Here is an 18,125-nt window from a genome sequence, read left to right on the forward strand (position 1 = left end):
CAATTGTTGTCTAGGTGGGGAGACACATTCTTGTTGTTTCCTATCCTGCCATCCATCATCCCAGAATCCTCTCCTAATACATTATGGTATAGAATCAATGAGTGAGCCTTGGAGAGAAGTCAACTGGAAGCAATCATAGGCAGTTTCACGGATTATTTTGTAGTTTAATAAGTGAAAATATCCAGTCAATAATTATAGAGAGAGAGTTTGTTACACACGTTGAGTACCAAAAAGTCTTTTAAGACATAGACTCTCCTCAAAAAGTCATAGTCTTATTGAGAAGCACAATATATACTGAGAGCTGTTAAAGGAAAGTAGTAAATGAGAAGTACCAAAGAAATAGATTTATTCATGATCATTACAATGAGAGTCCAGAGGAGAAGAGAGTACTGTGAATGTAAATCATCAGAGATTTCATCGAGTAGTTTTCCTGAGCTACTCTTAGGAGGATATTCTGAAATATATTAATAAGACCTAAAACTTGTCTAGCATTCACCATGTTCCACATGCTAACTCATCTAATACTCAGAATAATCCCACAAGGTTGTTACTATTATCCCCTTTTCATAAATGTGAAAACTGAGAAACAAAACACTAAAGAACTTGCTCAAGTTGAAAAAGCAATTCAATCCAGCGGAGCTGGAACTGGAAACCAGTCAGGTGAACTCTAAGGCCTCATCTTTCTACTCAGCTGTTGTCCATACTGCATAGAATGGCACCAGCAAAGGCAAAGAAGTGAATGTGTGATGTGATTGCCAGAGACAGCAAATACCTGAGTCACAACGGTGACAGATTTATTTAGATATTTTCTTCTAGGCCAATGTGTGTGCAAAATCTCTTTATTTCATTAAATTGCAGATTTTGTTAGAACATTCAGTATATGTTATGTAAGAAATTTATCCCTGAAACTACTGTAATGCAGAAAAACATCTATATAGATGCTTTCTTCATTATGTGCTTTTTGTAACAGATAAGAACAAAGTAATCCTTTATTTTTTCATTTAGTTATCACTTACTCGGAACAAAGCTTCTATATTGTGAACTTTCTGGAAGTAATGTAGATTGGAGTGATAATCCCCCAGCGTGTGAAAGTAAGTATTCTCTCTTTAAAATTTAAAGCAGCAGTTCTCAAACTTTTTGGCTTGGGGACCCCTTTACACTTTTAAATTGTAAAGAGCCCACAGAACTTTCCTGCAATTGGATTAGGTCTAATAATATTCCTTATATTGGAATTAAAACAGAGATGTTTTAAAATAATTATTTGTCAATTCATTTGTAAGAACCGTAAGCTCAATACATGCCAACAAATGCAAGTGGTTTTATTTTTCATAAAAATATAGTATTTTCAAAACAAACAATGAGAATTATGGCTTGTTTTATATTTTTTTAAGTCTATTTAATATCTTGCTTTAAGGAAGACTTCTGGGTTCATTGTGTTACATTATCAAACAATTTGAAGCCATTGGAGAATTTCACTGTAAACTCTTAAGAATGAAAGTGAACAAGACAATAATATCTTGGTATTACTGTGACCATTGATTTAGGAATGATATATTTATAAATTATAAAATATTTCTCAATCAACTCTGAGTTGTGTTTTTAAACATAAGCATATTGTTTTTTAAATTGTCAGCATCTCTTATGATGAGAAGTCTTAACAGGGCTTTGCAGATAAATACAGGTGTTTTATATAGGTATCTTATATAGGTATTTAAGAAAATGAGATTTCTTCTAAAAGTTCATTTCTCCATTAATGGTTTGAATTGGGATAATACATTTTCTTATAGAAATTTTCTTCTAAATGTATACTGAATTCACAACTATTTTGTAGAAATATGTCAGTGAACGTATTAAAGGCAGTTCACAAGACATTACTAATGCTGTGTTAATACTCACTGTTTCATTGGCCTTTCCTCTTTTTTTTTCTTTTTAAGAAATTATATGTCGAGCACCTGGAAATATAGCAAATGGAAAATACACCAATAGCCACAAGCCTATCTTTGACTATAATGAAGTAGTAACTTATAGCTGTAATCCTTCAATGGGACCAGATAAATATTCACTTGTTGGCGAGAGCAAACTTACTTGTCACGGAGTATGGAGTAGTGACCCTCCTGAGTGTAAAGGTAATAATATTTCCACTCCTTCATTCTCATTTTAAAATAGAGTGGGAATACTTTGTAAATACTTTTATTAACAAGTAAACAAAACACCCATATATGCTTGCTTCTCCTGGTAAATTCGTTTCTCATTTAATTTAATATGGGTCAAATAATATCAAAAATAGTTCTATTTATAGAGTCACCCACTTCTCCCCCCAAAGGTTCTTAGCATTCTTGTTTATACATTGTGTGTGTGTGTGTGTGTGTGTGTGTACGAATTACTTTTTTTGCTTGAAAGCATAAAAAACACGCACACACTGGCTTAAAAATAAGAAAGTTTTATCTCTTAATACAAGTAGTATGATAGTTATGGCTAGATGAAGTGGTACAGTAAATTGTAAAAGACCACCCCACTCACCAATAAATAAGATTGAAAAACTCTGGACAAAGCATACAGGCATGCCTTGTTTAATTGCGCTTTGCTTTATTGTGTTTCACAGATGTTGCATTTTTTACAAATTGAGAGCAAGACCCTCACCAGCAAAACAATTGTGACTTGCTTTATTCTGATATTCACTTATTGCTGTAGGCTGGAACAAACCTGCAATATTCCGAGAATTATCTGTACTTTAAAAATAATGTTTATGGCATGAGAGTGTGACCAAAACCAGGGAGACACTGGAGGGTATTTGACACTTGAAGGAAAGGAACCACTGAACAAAAGCAAAATATTTTTGTTTTCAAGTGTATATAGAACAATCTTTACTATCGTATATTAGACGATAAGATTATTTATTTATTTTTTATTAGGGTAGCATTAGTTAATACAATTTTTTAATTTTCAGGCGTACATTATAATTTGACATCTGTATTTTCTATTGTGTTTACCACCCAACGTCCAGTTTCCTTCAGTTACCATATTTTTGAATTCTTTTACCTTCACCCTCCCCCTAACCCTCACATTTGACCCCCTTTACCCCGTCTACCTCCCCACTTCTTCCCCACCCCACTAGTAACCATTAGTCTATAGTCCATGTCCATGAGTCTCTGTTTGATTGTCTTACTCATTTGTTGCTTTTAGGTTTATATCCCACATATAAGTGATATCAAGTGATTTTCAACTTTTTCTGTCTGGGTTATTTCACTTAGCATAATTATCTCGAGGTCCATCCATGTTGTCGCAATGTCAGTATTTCATCTCTTCTTATGGCTAATATTCCATTGTATATATATACAGCACCTTCTTTACCCAATCATCTATCATAGGACACTTTGATTGCTTCCATGTCCTGGCCACTGTGAATAATGCTGCTATGAACATCAGTGTGCAAATATTTTTTTGGATATGGGTTTTCAAGTCTTTGGGGTAAATACCCAGTAGAGGGATTGCTGGATCATATGGTAGATCAGTTCTCAGGTTTTTGAGGAACTTCCATACTGTTTTCCATAGTGGCTGCACCAATTTTCAGTCCCACCAGCAGTGTACGAGGGTTCCTATTTCTCTGTATCCTCTCCAACATTTGTTATTACCTGTGCTGTTGATTATAGCCATTCTAAAAGGTGTGAGATGGTATCTAATTGTGGTTTTGATTTTCATTTCCCTAATAGCTAGCAATGTTGAGCATCTTTTCATATATTTGTTGGCCATTTGTACGTCCTCCAGAGAGAAGTGTCTGTTCAGGTCCAATTCCCATTTTTTGATTGGATCATTTTTTTGTTGTTATTGAGTCATATGAGTTCTTTGTATATTTTGGATATTAGGCCCTTATCAGAGGTGTTGCTTGCAAATATATTTTCCCATTCAGATGGTTCTCTCTTTACTTTGTTGATGATTTCTTTTGCTGAGCAGAAGCTTTTTAGTTTGATGTAGTCCCATTCATTTATTTTAGCTTTTACTTCCCTTGCTTTTGAGGTCAAATTCATAAAATCCTCTTAAAGTTCAAGGTCTTTGAGTTTAGTTCTTATGTTTTCTTCTATGCAATTTATTGTTTCAGGTCTTATATTTAGATCCTTAATCCATTTTGAGTTAATTTTAGTGTGTGGTGATAGACAACCGTCCAGTTTTATTCTTTTGCAGGCGGCTTTCCAGTTTTTCCAGCACCATTTATTGAAGAGGCTTTCCTTTCTCCACTGTATGTTTTTGGCTTCTTTGTCAAAAATTACTTGCCCATATAAATATTAGTTTACTTCTGGACTCTCAGTTGCATTCCACTGGTCAGTGTGTCTGTTTTGCTGCCAATACCATGCTGTTTTGATTACTGTCTCTTTGTAGTATAATTTGAAGTCAAGCAGAGTGATGCCTCCAGGCTCATTCTTTTTTCTCAGGATGGCTTTGGCAATTTGGGGTCTGTTGTGCTTCTATACAAATATGATGATTTTTTGTTCTATTTCTTTTAAAAAGCTGATGGGATTTTGATGGAGATTGCATTAAATCTGTATAATGCTTTAGGTAATAAGGTCGTTTTAACTATGTCGACTCTTCCATTCTAAGGACATGTGATATCTTTCCATTTCTTTATATCTTATTCGATTTCTTTTGAGGGTCTTGTAATTTTCATTATATAGGTCCTTCACATGTTTCGTTAAATTTATTCCTAGGTATTTTTTTGTTGCAATTGCAAAACGAATTATTTTTTCACTTCTTTTTTTGACATTTCATTATTAGAGTATAGGAAAGCTATGAATTTTTGAACGTCGATTTTGTATCCAGAGACTTTACTGTATTTGCTTATAGTTTCTGATAGTGTTCTTGTGGAGTCTTTAGGGTTTTCTATATAGAGAATCATGTCATCTTCAAATAGTGACAGTTCGACTTCTTCATTTCCTATTTGAGTGCTTTTTATATCTTTCTCTTGCCTGATTGATTTGCTGGGACCTCCAATGTTATGTTGAATAACAGTGGCAATAGTGGACAGCCTTGCCTTGTTACTGATCTTAGAAGGAAAGTTTTTAATTTTTCACCATTAAGTATAATGTTGGCCAAGGGCTTGTCATATATGGCCTTTATTATGTTAAGGTACTCTCCTTCTATATCAATTTTGTTAAGTGTTTTGATCATAAATGGATGCTGTATCTTGTCAAAAGCTTTATCTGCATCTATTGATATGATCATATGATTCTTATTTTTTAATTTGGTTATGTGGTGTATCACATTAATTGATTAATGTATGTTGAACCATCCCTGTTTCTCTGGGATGAAGCCCACTTGATTGTGGTGTGCAATCTTTTTAATATGTTGCTGTATTCGGTTCGCTAGTATCTATCTTATTTAGGATTTTTGCATCTGTGTTAATGGGAGATATTGGTCTCTAGTTTTCTTTTTTTCTGTTATCTTTACCAGATTTTGGTCTCAGGGTGATATTGGCCTCACAAAATGAGATGGGGAGTATGGCCTCCTCTTCAATTTTTTGTAATAGTTTGAGGAGCATAGGTATTAAATCTTCTTTGAATGTTTGCTAGAATTCACTGGTGAAGCCATCTGGTCCTGGATTTTTACTTTTTGGTAGGTTTCAATTTACATGCTGCTGATTGGTCTATTTAGATTTTCCAGTTCTTCTTGATTCAACGTAGGAAGGTTCTATTTTTCTAAGTACTGGTCCATTTCTTCTAGGTTATTAAACTTGGTGTATATACTTTTTCATAGTATTCTTGCATGATCCTTGGTAATTCTGCGATATCAGTTATAATTTCTCCTCTTTCATCCCTGATTATGTTTATTTGTGTCTTTTCTCTTTTTTCTTTAGTGTCTAGCCAGGAGTTTGTCAATTTTATTAACCTTCTCACAGAACCAGCCCTTTGTTGCGTTTATTTTTTCTATTTTTTTTTTGTTTGTTTGTTTTCAATTTCATTTATTTCTGCTCTAATTTTGATGAGTTCTTTCCTTTTGCTGACTTTAGGCTTCATTTGTTCTTCCTTTTCTAGTTTTTAAAGATGAAACATAAGGTCGTTGATTTGGGCTCGTTCTTGTGTTTGGAAATAGGCCTGCAATTATATGAACTTTCCTTTTATGACCGCTTTTGCTGTGTCCCAAAAGTTTGATATGTTGTACTATCATCATTTGCTTCTATGTATCTCTTGATCTCTTTTTTTATTTCTTCTCTGACCCAGTTATTCTTCAGTAACATATTTAATCTCTATGTATTTGTGTTTCTTCCTGATTTTTTTTACAGATGATATCTTGTTTCAAAGCATTATGATCAGAGAATATGGTTGGTATGATTTCAACCCTCTGATATTTTTTGAGGCTCTCTCTGTGTCCCAGTGTGTGCTCGGTTTTTGAGAATGTTCCATGTGCAGTAGAAGAATATATAAGCAGCTGTTTTGGGATGGAAAGTTCCGTAAATGTCAATTATGTCCAGTTGGTCTAATGTGTCATTTAAGGATGTTATTTCCTTATTGATTTTCTGTTTGGATGATCTGTCAATATCTGTCAGTCGGGTATTTAAGTCCCTTGTGATGATAATGTTTTGGTCTGTTTCTCTCTCTAGTTCTGTTAGTAATTGCTTTACATATTTTGCGGCTCCCTGATTGGGAACATAAATATTAATAAGTGTTATGTCTTCTTGGTGCATGATTCCCTTTATCATTATGAAGTTTCCCTCAGTATCTTTCCTTACATTTTTATTTTGAAGTATATTTTGTCTGATATTAGTACTGCTACTCCCGCTTTTCTCTGAATGCCATTTGCTTGAAATATCATTTTCCACCCTTTCACTTTCAGTTTATATTTGTTTTGGAACCGAGATGTGTCTCCTGGAGGCAGCATATGGTTGGGTTTTGTTTTTTGATCCAATCTGCAAGTCTGTGCCTTTTTATTGGTGATTTAAGTCCATTTACATTTAGGGTGATTATTGAAATATGAGGTCTTCTTAGTCATTTCGTCTTTTGCTTACTGGTTGTTCAGTGTTTCCATTGCTCCCTTCTCCTTGTGTTTCTGTTTTCTTTATTTTGGTTGAGTTTTGTGGGTTTTGCCTCTGGTCTTTCTTGTTTTATGTTATTTACTTTGGTTTTGAATCTTTGGTATGTGGTTACCATTATGAATATGTAAAGGATAGTTATATATATACTGTTGTCCCTTTTCTTTTGTGCATACCTTATCTCCAGTCCCCTTTACGATTTTGCATCTTTGAATTTCCACTTTTTCAGTCATTGTTATCTCAGTTGGTTTCTATGTATGCTGAACGTTCATTACTATCTTGGTATAACAATTCTCTTATTATTATTTAAGCTTATAATGCACTGTTCTTAGTAAGGATTGCACTCCTCTGCTTCTATTTGTCTGATAGTCACTTTACTCCTATTTATGTTTTGTTGTTGTTGTTGTTATTTTGTTTTAGGTGAACTGATGCCTTTCAGTATTTCCTGTAGTGCAGGCTTCGTAGTGGAGAATTCCCTCACTTTTTGTATGTCTGGAAAGATCTTAATTTCTCCTTCATATCGAAAGGAGAACTTAGGTGGATACGTTATTCTACGCTGGTAGTTCTTTTCACTTAATAGCATAAATATTTGATCCATTCCTTTCTGGCTTGTAAGGTTTGCGCTGAGAAGTCCAAGGATAATCTAATGGGTTTACTTTTATAAGTTATCATTTCTTTCTCCATGGCTGCCCTGAGAATTCTGTCTTTGTCGTTGATTTTTGATTATTTAATACAATGTGTCTTGGTGAAGGCCTTTTCGGTTGATATAATTGGGTGTTCTGTTGACTTCTTGAATTCCAAATTCTAGCTCATTCCTTAAATTTGGGATATTCTCATCAACTATTTGTCTGAAAATGCATTCTAATCCAGGTTCTTTTTCCTCGCACTGAGAATGCCCATTATCTTATGTTTCCTATCCTGAGAGTATCAGCTAGTTCTTGTATTTCTCTTTCATTATTTTTCATTCTTCAGTTTCTGTCTTCTGCCTTCTGATCTATTTCTAGATTTCTGTCTTCAATATTGCCATTCCTTTCCTCCATTTGGTCAACTCTATTTTCCAAGCTTGCTATTTCATTTTTCAACTCTTGCAGTGTGTTTGCTTATCTCCAGAAGTTCTGTTTGGTTCTTTTTGAGAGTTTCAAACTCCTTGCTCTGCTCATCTAGTTGTTTTTCAATTCCTGAAATTGTTGATTTGAGTTGTTTTGGATCTCATTGAGTTTTTCAGAAAACCATCCTGAATTCTCTATCACTTAAGTTGCATATTTCTATGTCTTTAAGCTTGTTTTCTGGGGATTTTTCTCTTTCTTTCTGAAAAGACTTGTCACCTTAGTTGTTCATGGTGTTTAATAGGCTCTTTCTCTGCCAGGGCATTAATGGAGATGTATTCTGCTTTTTTTCCAGAAAGAAGATTTATTATATAAAGGTCTCTCTTTAGCCTGTTGCAAAGAAGGCACTTTTGGTTTCCAGTAGGTGGCATCTAATCTTCCTGGGTCCCTGCTTTTTATAAAGCTTTTAAAAAGCATTTTTATTTGCTGATCAATATTTAAACATGCTCGCTACCCTCTGTTTCAGTCCCTGTCAGTGTTAGCAACAGTTTTTGTAGCATTTGCTCATATTCCCCTGGGGCTATGCGATGTTCCCTCTCGAAGGGTATGGGGAGAGGGGCCATTTGGGTTGGGAGTTCAGGGCTGTGGCTCGGCCTTGGATAATTTTTTAATTTAAAAAATTGAAATTCTTTACAGTACAGAATTTTCACAATGAGATGAACATAGAAATCAAAACAAAGATATCTATAAAATCCCCAAATATTTTAAAATTATGCAAGACACTTTTAACTGACCCATTAATAAAGGAGTCACAGGGGAAATTTGAAAGTGTTTTGAACTGAAGAAAAATGAACATGCTATATCAAAATATACAGGTTTTGGAGAGACAGCAGAAACATTGCTTAGAAGGATATTTACAGCATGAAATACTTATATTAGAGGAAGAGGAAAGTCTCAGATCAATAATCTCAGCTTCCACTTTGAGAAACTAAAGAAAAAGAGCAAATATAAACCCTGAATGAGGAAACAGAAGAAAATAATAAAGATAGAAATCAGTGAAATTTAAATAAAAATGTAGAATCAATGAAACCAATAGCTTGTTCTTGGAGTTTAATAAATCTATACCCAATCCGATAAGAAAATAGATGATACAGATTGCCAATATCAATAATGAGAAAGAGGAGTCACTAAATATCCTAAAGACATTTAAAAGATAATAAGGGAATAACGTGTACAACATTATGCCAGTAAGTTTGACACTTAAATCTTCTCAGAAAGAAATGCAGGCCCGTGTTGTCACTGGGAATTTACCAAACACTTAAGGAGTAAATGATAGCAACTCTACACAAACTCTTCAAGAAAATGCAAGAGGAGGGAATACTTTTCACCTCATCTCGTGAGGACAGCATTGCCTCAATACCAAAACCAGACAAAACATTACAGGAAAATTAAAGCAATATACATTATGAACATATAACAGAATATTCTTAGTAAAATATTAACAAATTAAGTCTTATCATATGTAAAATTAAGACTACATCATAATCAAGTAGAATTTATTCCATGAACATAAGGTTGTTTAAAATTCAAAGTTAATCAGTATAATTTGCCTTATGCAATAAAAGCATTTGACAGAATTGATCATTTTTCATGGTGAATTTATCAACAAACAAGAAATAGAGAAGACCTAACTATTTCAACCTGATTAAAGGCACCTACAAGAATCTCACAGCTAACATTATACTTAGTGGTAAAAGACCAATTTATTTTCGACTGAGGTAGGAACAAGACAAGTGTGTCTACTCTTACCCCTTTATTCATCATCATATTTAAGGTTCTGTTTAGTACAATAAGGTAAGATACAGATCAATAATCTCAGCTTCCACTTTGAGAAACTAAAGAAAAAGAGCAAATATAAACCCTGAATGAGGAAACAGAAGAAAATAATAAAGATAGAAATCAGTGAAATTTAAATAAAAATGTAGAATCAATGAAACCAATAGCTTGTTCTTGGAGTTTAATAAATCTATACCCAATCCGATAAGAAAATAGATGATACAGATTGGAAAGGAAGAAATTAAATAGATTTTGGAAAGGAAGAAATTAAATAGATTTTGTTTACTTATGACATGATTGTCTATGTGGAAAATTTGAAAGACTGAATTTTATAGGGTTGCACTACACTAGCTCAACATACAGAAAACAATGTTTTCTCTATACACTAGCAATAAATCATTAGAAATTTAAATTTTTTATTGTGGATTGATAATTTTTTAGCATTTTTAAATTTATTGGGGTAACATTAGTTAGTAAAATTATATAGGTTTCACATGTACAATTCAATAATATATCGTACGTATATTAATTGCATTATGTATTCACCACCCAAAGTCAAATCTCCTTCTGTCGCCATATATTGGACACCCTTTACTCTTATCTAACTCCACTGTCCAACCTTCCCCTCTGGTAAACACTAAAATGTTGTCTGAGTCTATGAGTTTTTGTTTGTTTGTCTTTGTTCCTTTCAGTTTCATATACTCAACCATAAGAAAAGATGAAATACTGGCATTTGTGACACATGGATAGAAATTTAAATTTTTAAAGTACTGTTTACAGGTGCTCCAAACTACATTAAATATTTGCCAATAAATCTAACAGTAAATGTGCAAGATTTCAATGGTAAAAACAACTAAACACTAAAATAAATTAACCCATTTCCTGTTTGCCCCAAGTGCCATGAGGAAATGTTAGAAGTGAAGAAACTTTCCTATGTCTATTTGGTAGTAATTCCATAGTTAGCGTTTGCATTTGTGAAACCTCATACAGCTGTACACTTAAAAGGATGAATATTACTGTATGTAAATTATATCCAGTAAAACTAACTTAAAATCATTAATGTGGCTACCAGCATTTACAACAACATGAAAAAAATCAGCAAACCTAACTTCTGAACAACAGAATCCAACATGAATCAGAGGGAGTGAGTTACGGACCTGCGGAAGAGTAGTTAGCAGTCAAACATACACGTGTTATTGGAGTTACAAAAAGAGAGGAGAAACAGCCATCTAGATAATTATTTGAATAAAAATTGGCCAAAAATTTGAATAAAAATTGGCCACAATTGAACCAGAACAACAACCCCACAAGTCCCGGAAATTCAGTGACACAAGGAGGATAAATTTTTAAAATTTTACAAAGAAATCCTCACTAAACTACATACATCATAGTGAAAATACTGAAATTAAAAATTAAAGTAAAAGAAGCCGGTGAGAGGAGAGAAAAAAAAATTTACATTGACCCACCCCCCGTCACCCTAAGTGTAATGACTTCTCACTTCTGTTAAGGAACTGTGGAAATACTGCGGAAACTAGAAGACAATAATATTTGCTAAAGTCCTGAAAGAAAATAAAACATATAACCTAGAAATCTCAGTCAAGGGAAATCTTTCAGAACTGAAGGTGAAATAAAACCATTTTGAGGTTAAAGTAAGAAAATTTGTCACTACCCAACCTGCACAACAAGAATTGCTAAAGGAAGTTCTTCAGAGTGAAGGGAGAAAATACCTGATGGAAATTCACATCACAGGCAACGAGGAAGAGCACTCTTCTGGTTTAAAAGGCTATACATCATGGGCCCTTTTCTATTGCTCAGATTTAATCTCATGAGAGGTTCTCCTGCACTCACATCCCAGCCCAGTGTTCTTTGTGCTTTTTCCAAATTCTGCCAAACACATTACTGGATCCTGTAATCATTCTAGAAGGGCATGGCCAGCATTTTACTTCTTGAGAAGTAGAGTAGAATGGGAAATACCAGAGTGTAGTAAAATGAACTCTAAATATTAATTTTTAATTTATCTGAGGCCTTTGGGATTATATACTACCTTACAATGTAAAATATGGTGTTGGAGATCTAGGTTATAACCCAAAAGTTTTCGAAAACATGGCCCTAACTCCACTGGCCTTTCTATTTCTTGAACATCCCAGTTCATGCATGTTGTTGCTACCTGAGGACTTTCTTTTTCCAAATCTTTGCCTGGCTAGCTTTTTTCCAACTTCTACATTTGAGCTCATGTATTACCTTCTCAAAAGAGTCTTTCCTGCTTTATAAAATGCAGGAAACTGTAATCAGTGTCAGCATAAAATGAAAAAAAAAGTAATAATAATCTCTAGAACTAAAATGTACACCCTTGCTTTTCAGCTTCCCTGGAATTGTTATCTGGTCATCAGAACTTTCTCAAAACCAGTCAGTGATGAGGGGGGGAATGTAGGAAAACAATAAATTGTAATGACGATCTGTTCTAGGTGGAAACAGGTTATTAGATTCCTCTAAATCTGTATATGGATTTAAATTGCACGAATAGTCTTTTTAAAAAAAAAAAAAATTCAATATCCTTCTATTCCTTCTCTCTTTGTTCCTAGTGGAAATTACTAGTTTGCACTAGTGGCCTATGTCAAAGCAGCTTTTTATTAATTCTGGAATTTCTCTACTTTTCAGTGGTCAAATGTCAATATCCAGTTGTCGAAAATGGAAGACTGGTATCAGGATTTGGAGGAAAATATTACTACAAAGCGCAGATTGTATTTGAATGCAACCAGGGGTTTCACCTTAAAGGCAACAGCACAATTTTCTGTGGTGCTAACAGTGTATGGGAGCCTGAGATGCCAGAATGTATTAAAGGTACAAAAGGTGTCCCTTTCCTTCTTTCTTTATTAGATTTTATTTCTTTGACATTAAATATCAATAATATAAAATAATTGAAAACCAACAGTTTTAGCAATTAACTCTGTCATATTTATTTCCATGAAAAATGTATGACATACAATTTACAAACAACTCTGCTGTTATTTTGTATTTTTCATACAGTCTTGGTATGTCATGTATATCACATAGGAGTATAAATTTCTGGTTGGCATTTTTATGCTTTTGATGATTGTTTTAATGTCCATACTGCTGATCAGTCAATTTAGATTTTCCTGTTCTTCATGATTCAGTGTAGGAAGGTTTTATCTTTCTAAGTACTGGTCCTTTTCTTCTAGGTTATTAAATTTGGTGTGATATACTTTTTAATAGTATTCTTATATGATCCTTTGTATTTCTGAGATAACAGTCGTAATTTTCCCTCTTTCATCCGTGATTTTTCTTTTTTTAGCCAAGGCAACTTTTGGTTGACCTCACAGATTGCAAGGACCTGTCAGCTTACGCTCCCTTCTTTCTTTTATTTTTTATTTTTTACCCCTACATCTCCTGGTCTTCCTAGGTGGTCTCCCATCCAAGTTCTGAGATCAGACAGGATCAGGATTCAGGGTGGAATGGCCATAGACCTCTTCCCTGATTTTGTTATTTGTGTCCTTTCTTTTTTTTTTTCTTTAGCGAATCTAGCCAGGGGTTTATCAATTTTATTAACTTTTTCAAAGAACCAGCTCATTGTTGAATATAATTTTTCTATTGTTTTTTTGTTTTCCATTTTATTTCTGCTCTAATTTTTATTATTTCTTTCCTTCTGCTGACTTTAGGCTTCATTTGTTCTTCCTTTTTTAGTTTTTTAAGATGAAGCGTTAGGCTATTTCTTTAGTCTTGTTCTTGTTTTTTTGAGATAGACCTGTAATGATACGAACTTTCCTCTTATTACCGCTTTGCCGTGTCCCAAAAGTTTTGATATGTTGTACTATCATTATCATTCATTTCTATGTATCTCTTGACTTTCTCTTTATTTCTTTCTGACCCAGTTATTCTTCAGTAGCATGTTGTTTAATCTCCATGTATTTGTGTTTCTTCCTGATTTCTTTCTGTAGTTGATATCTCGTTTCAAAGCATTATGATCAGAGAATATGGTTGGTATGATTTCAACCCTCTTATATTTGTTGAAGCTATCTCTGTGTCCCAGTAAGTGCTCGATTCTTGAGAATGTTCCATGTGCAGTAAAAGAATGTATAAGCAGCTGTTTTGGGATGGAAAATTCTGTAAATGTCAATCATGTCCAGTTGGTCTAATGTGTCATTTAAGGATGTTACTTCTTCAATGATTTTCTGTTTGGATGATCTGTCTGTATCTGTCAGTGGGGTATTTAAGTCCCCTACTATCATAGTGTTTTGGTCTGTTTCTTCCTTTAACTCTGTTAGTAATTGCTTTACATATTTCGGGGCTCCCTGATTGGGAGCATAGGTATTAATAAGTGTTATGTCTTCTTGAATCATGATTCCCTTTATCATTATTATCAGTATCTTTCTTTACATTTTTATTATGAAATCTATTTCATCTGATATTAGTACTGCAACTCCCAATTTTCTCTGGGTGCCATTTGCTTGAAATATCATTTTCCACCCTTTCACTTTGGAACTGAGATATGTCTTCTGGAGGCAGCATATGATTGGGTTTTGTTTTTTGATCCAATATGCAAGTCTATACCTTTTTATTGCAAGTTCAGGGTGATTATTGAAATATGAGGTCTTCTTATAGCCACTTTATCCTTTGCTTTCTGGTAGTTCGGTGTTTCCATTGTTTCCTTGTCCTTGTGATTCTGTTTTCTTTATTTTGGTTGGCTTTTGTGGGATTTCTCTCTGGTCCTTCTTGTTTTATGTTATATACTTTGGTTCTGAATTTTTGGCATGTGGTTACCATTATAAATATGTAAAGTATAGTTACGCATATACAGTCGTCCCTTTTTTTCTGCGTGTGCCTTATCTCCATTCCCCTTGGCAAATTTGGATCTTCCCTTTTTCTCTCATTGTTATATCAGTTTGTCCCTATGTATGCTGAACATTCATTGCTATCTTGCTATAGCAAATTTTTTCTTATTTTTAAACTTATAATGCCCTGTTCTTAGTAAGGGTTGCACTCCTTTGCTTTTATTTGCCTGATAGTCACTTTACTCCTAATTATGTATTTTTTTGTCATTTTGTTTTAGGTGAGCTGACCCCTTTCAGTATTTCCTGTAGTGCAGGCCTTATAGTGGAGAATTCTTTCAATTTTTGTATGTCTGGAAAGGTCTTAATTTCTCCTTCATATCTAAAGAAGAGCTTTGCTGGATACATTATTCTTGGCTGATAGTTCCTTTCATTTAATAGTTTGAATATTTGATTCCACTCCTTTATGGCTTGTAAGGTTTGTGCTGAGAAGTCCAACAATAATCTAATGGGCTATCCTTAATAGGTTACCATTTTCTTTTCCCTGAGATTTCTATCTTTGTCATTGATTTTTGATAATTTTAATACACTGTGTCTTGGTGAAAGCCTTTTCGGTTTGAGATGGCTTTCTATTGCCTTCTTGAATTCCAAGCTCCAGCTCATTCCTTAGATTTGGGAAATTCTTGTCAACTATTTGTCTGAAAATACTTTCTAATCCGGGTTCCTTTTTCTCACCTTCGAGAATGCCCATTATTCTTATATTTCCTCTCCTGATGTTATCAGCTAGTTCTTGTATTTCTCTTTTATTATTTTTCACTTTTCACTTTCTCTCTTTTCCCTTCTGATTTATTTCTAGATTTCTGTCTTCGCTATCACTGATCTTTTCCTCCATTTGCTCAACTCTATTTCACAAACTTGCTATTTCATTTTTCAACTCTTGCAGTTTGTTCTTTATCTCTAGAAGGTCTATTCTGTTATTTTGAGAGTTTCATTCTCCTTGCTAAAGGACTCAGTCTGCTCATCTTGTTGTTTTTTCAGTTCCTGAAATTGTTGATATGATTTGTTTCTGATCTCATTGAGTTTTTTCAGAAGTATCACCCTGAATTCTCTATCATTTAAATCACATATTTCTATGTCTATAAGCTTATTTTCTGGAGATTTTTCTCTTTCTTTCTGAGATGCCTTGTCACCTTGGTTTTTCATGGTATTTAATGGAATATTTCTCCTCCTGGGCATTGATGGAAGTGTATTCTGATTTTTTTCCAGAAAAAAGATTTATTATTTAATAGTCCCTAGCCTGTTGCAAAGAAGGTGTTCTTTTGTTTTCTAGTAGGTGGCATCTAAGCCTCTTGGATCTCTGCTTTATGTAAAGTCTTAATAATGTCTATTTTCTTCTTCTAGATGTTTAAACACGCTCACTACCCTCAGTTTCAGTTCCTGTCAGTGTTAGTGACAGTTTCAGTAGCATTTGCTCGGGTTACCCTGATACTTCGCAGCGTTCTGTCACAGAGGTTATAGGGGTAGATGCCGTCTGGGTTGGGGAATCGGGGCTGCGGCTTAGCATCGGTTTTGAAACTCGGGCTGGTAAAAATCAACTGTTGTGTCTCTGCCATTCGTGCTTTTCTGCCATCCCCATTTCTCCGCCTTCTTCTCTGATGACTGAACACTGCCACTGATCATGTGGAGCTCACAGCACTCCCAAGCTGGGCTATTCAGGGAACTCTCCGTACCTTCTCCCCTCCCCTTCCTCCTACAGGTAGCTCCACCAGCTGCAGAGGCAGCTTGTTTCTCTCTGTCCACCGCCTGACACCAGAGGATCTAACCTATAGTAGTTCTTATGCGCAGACTCCATGCTCAGACATGCCAGTGTGCAGTTTGGGTGGTTTTTGTTGAGTTTAAGATGTTCAGCTTATTGTTGTTTCCAGGGAAAAGATCCCGGACCCTCTCTCATTCTGCCATGTTTCTGACGTCTGCATCCGTATCGCTCATTAAGGCCATGGGAATCGGCTCTGGTTTTTTAATATGTATGTTTTCTTTGTCATTCACTTTGCTCCTTATTCACTTTAAAAGTGATGTGCTGACACAGGTATCTTCCTGTGACCATTTCAGTTCTTTTTATATAGTACCATTCAAACTGGGAAATTTCTTCTGTCTCTAGAGCAAGACCCGTATTTCTATCACCAGCTTCTCCCACCTCGTACAATTATTCTTTCTACTTATGGGGTATTTTTATTTGGCAACAGAAAATAAATTTTATAGTAACTAAAAGGCAAGAAAAGTCCTTGTTTATTGAAATGAAATAATTGCATGGGCTGCTGATCAACTGCTCTGCCTAAGACCTGAGAGATTATTTTGGTATAGAGGAAGGAATTGTCTTCCTGACTTCAGTGCTGCTACCTCGGGTTGCCCCTTGGTTGCAGCAGAAGCAAGGGACAAGATCCCCCCTTATCCACAATTTCCCCTTCTATGGTTTAAGTTACCCACAACCATGGTCCAAAAATATTAAATGGAAAATTCCAGCAATAAACAATTCATAAGATTTCTATCGCACACCTTTCTGAGCATCATGATGAAATCTCACACTGTCTATCTCATCCCACCCGGAAAATGAATAATTTATTTGTCCAGTATGTTCGCCTAACTTCATCTCATCACATAGGCATTGTACCATCTCACATCATCACAAGAAAAGAGGAGAGTACAGTACATTAAGATATTTTGACAATGAGAGACCACATTCATTTAACTTTTATTATAGGATATTGTCATAATCATTTTATTTATCACTAGCTACTTTGTTAATCTCTTAGTGTGCCTAATTTGTAAATTAAATCGTATTGTAGTTTCCAAGAATCCAGTGGGGTCATGGAAGGAATGCCCTGTAAGTAGCAGGGAGCTACTGTTGTGGGAAGAACATTATACTGGAGAGACTTTATTCTGGGTTTTAGTCCGCCTCGACTTACACAGATGAAATCATTTCTTTGGGCTGAAATCTCATATCATTTAATGAGGGTTGTGCATACAGTGGGATAAGGAGCAGGACAGCCAGGTTTCATTGGGCTTCTGGTTTTAGTCAGATACCGTGATCTTCTGAAGGCGCTGGTCTGCTCAGGGGTATGTGTAACTGTGTCAGAAAATAAAGTTTAATTTTGCAGCGGGTAAAGAGTGCTTAAACAACTTTGGCAAGTGCAGAGAAGGTGAGCAGTTCTCTTGATCCATAGTAGGAAACTATTTCACTTTCCTGAAACTCACCTGGAACATTGGGGAATTTTCTGAATGCAGCCTATCATATTATAGAATGTCATCTGTGGTTAATGTACAGCTTTGCAGCCAAATAATAATTATATTTCAACTATCTAGAAAAAAATAATTCAAGATGCTATTTTTTTGGATCTGAGAATGTTTACTTTGAACATCCCCATGGGAAGAAAATTCAAT

At 34.7% G+C, this 18,125-nt stretch overlaps 1 protein-coding gene across 1 annotated transcript in view; it reads left to right on the plus strand.

Moving 5' to 3' along the window:
• Nucleotides 1-1,013: 1,013 nt before the first annotated feature.
• Nucleotides 1,014-18,125, plus strand: part of LOC120608470 (C4b-binding protein alpha chain-like) — a 93,606-nt gene continuing 76,494 nt past the window's right edge. Inside the window, exons 1-3 of the mRNA XM_039870261.1 lie at nucleotides 1,014-1,091; nucleotides 1,935-2,126; nucleotides 12,559-12,741. Of these exons, the coding sequence (XP_039726195.1) occupies nucleotides 2,042-2,126; nucleotides 12,559-12,741 (268 nt within the window). The 5' untranslated portion in view covers nucleotides 1,014-1,091; nucleotides 1,935-2,041. The remainder of the gene's footprint in view (nucleotides 1,092-1,934; nucleotides 2,127-12,558; nucleotides 12,742-18,125) is intronic.

The sequence above is a fragment of the Pteropus medius genome, unplaced genomic scaffold (assembly GCF_902729225.1).
Source record: "Pteropus medius unplaced genomic scaffold, Ma_sr-lr_union100, whole genome shotgun sequence".
Taxonomy (NCBI): Eukaryota; Metazoa; Chordata; class Mammalia; order Chiroptera; family Pteropodidae; genus Pteropus; species Pteropus medius.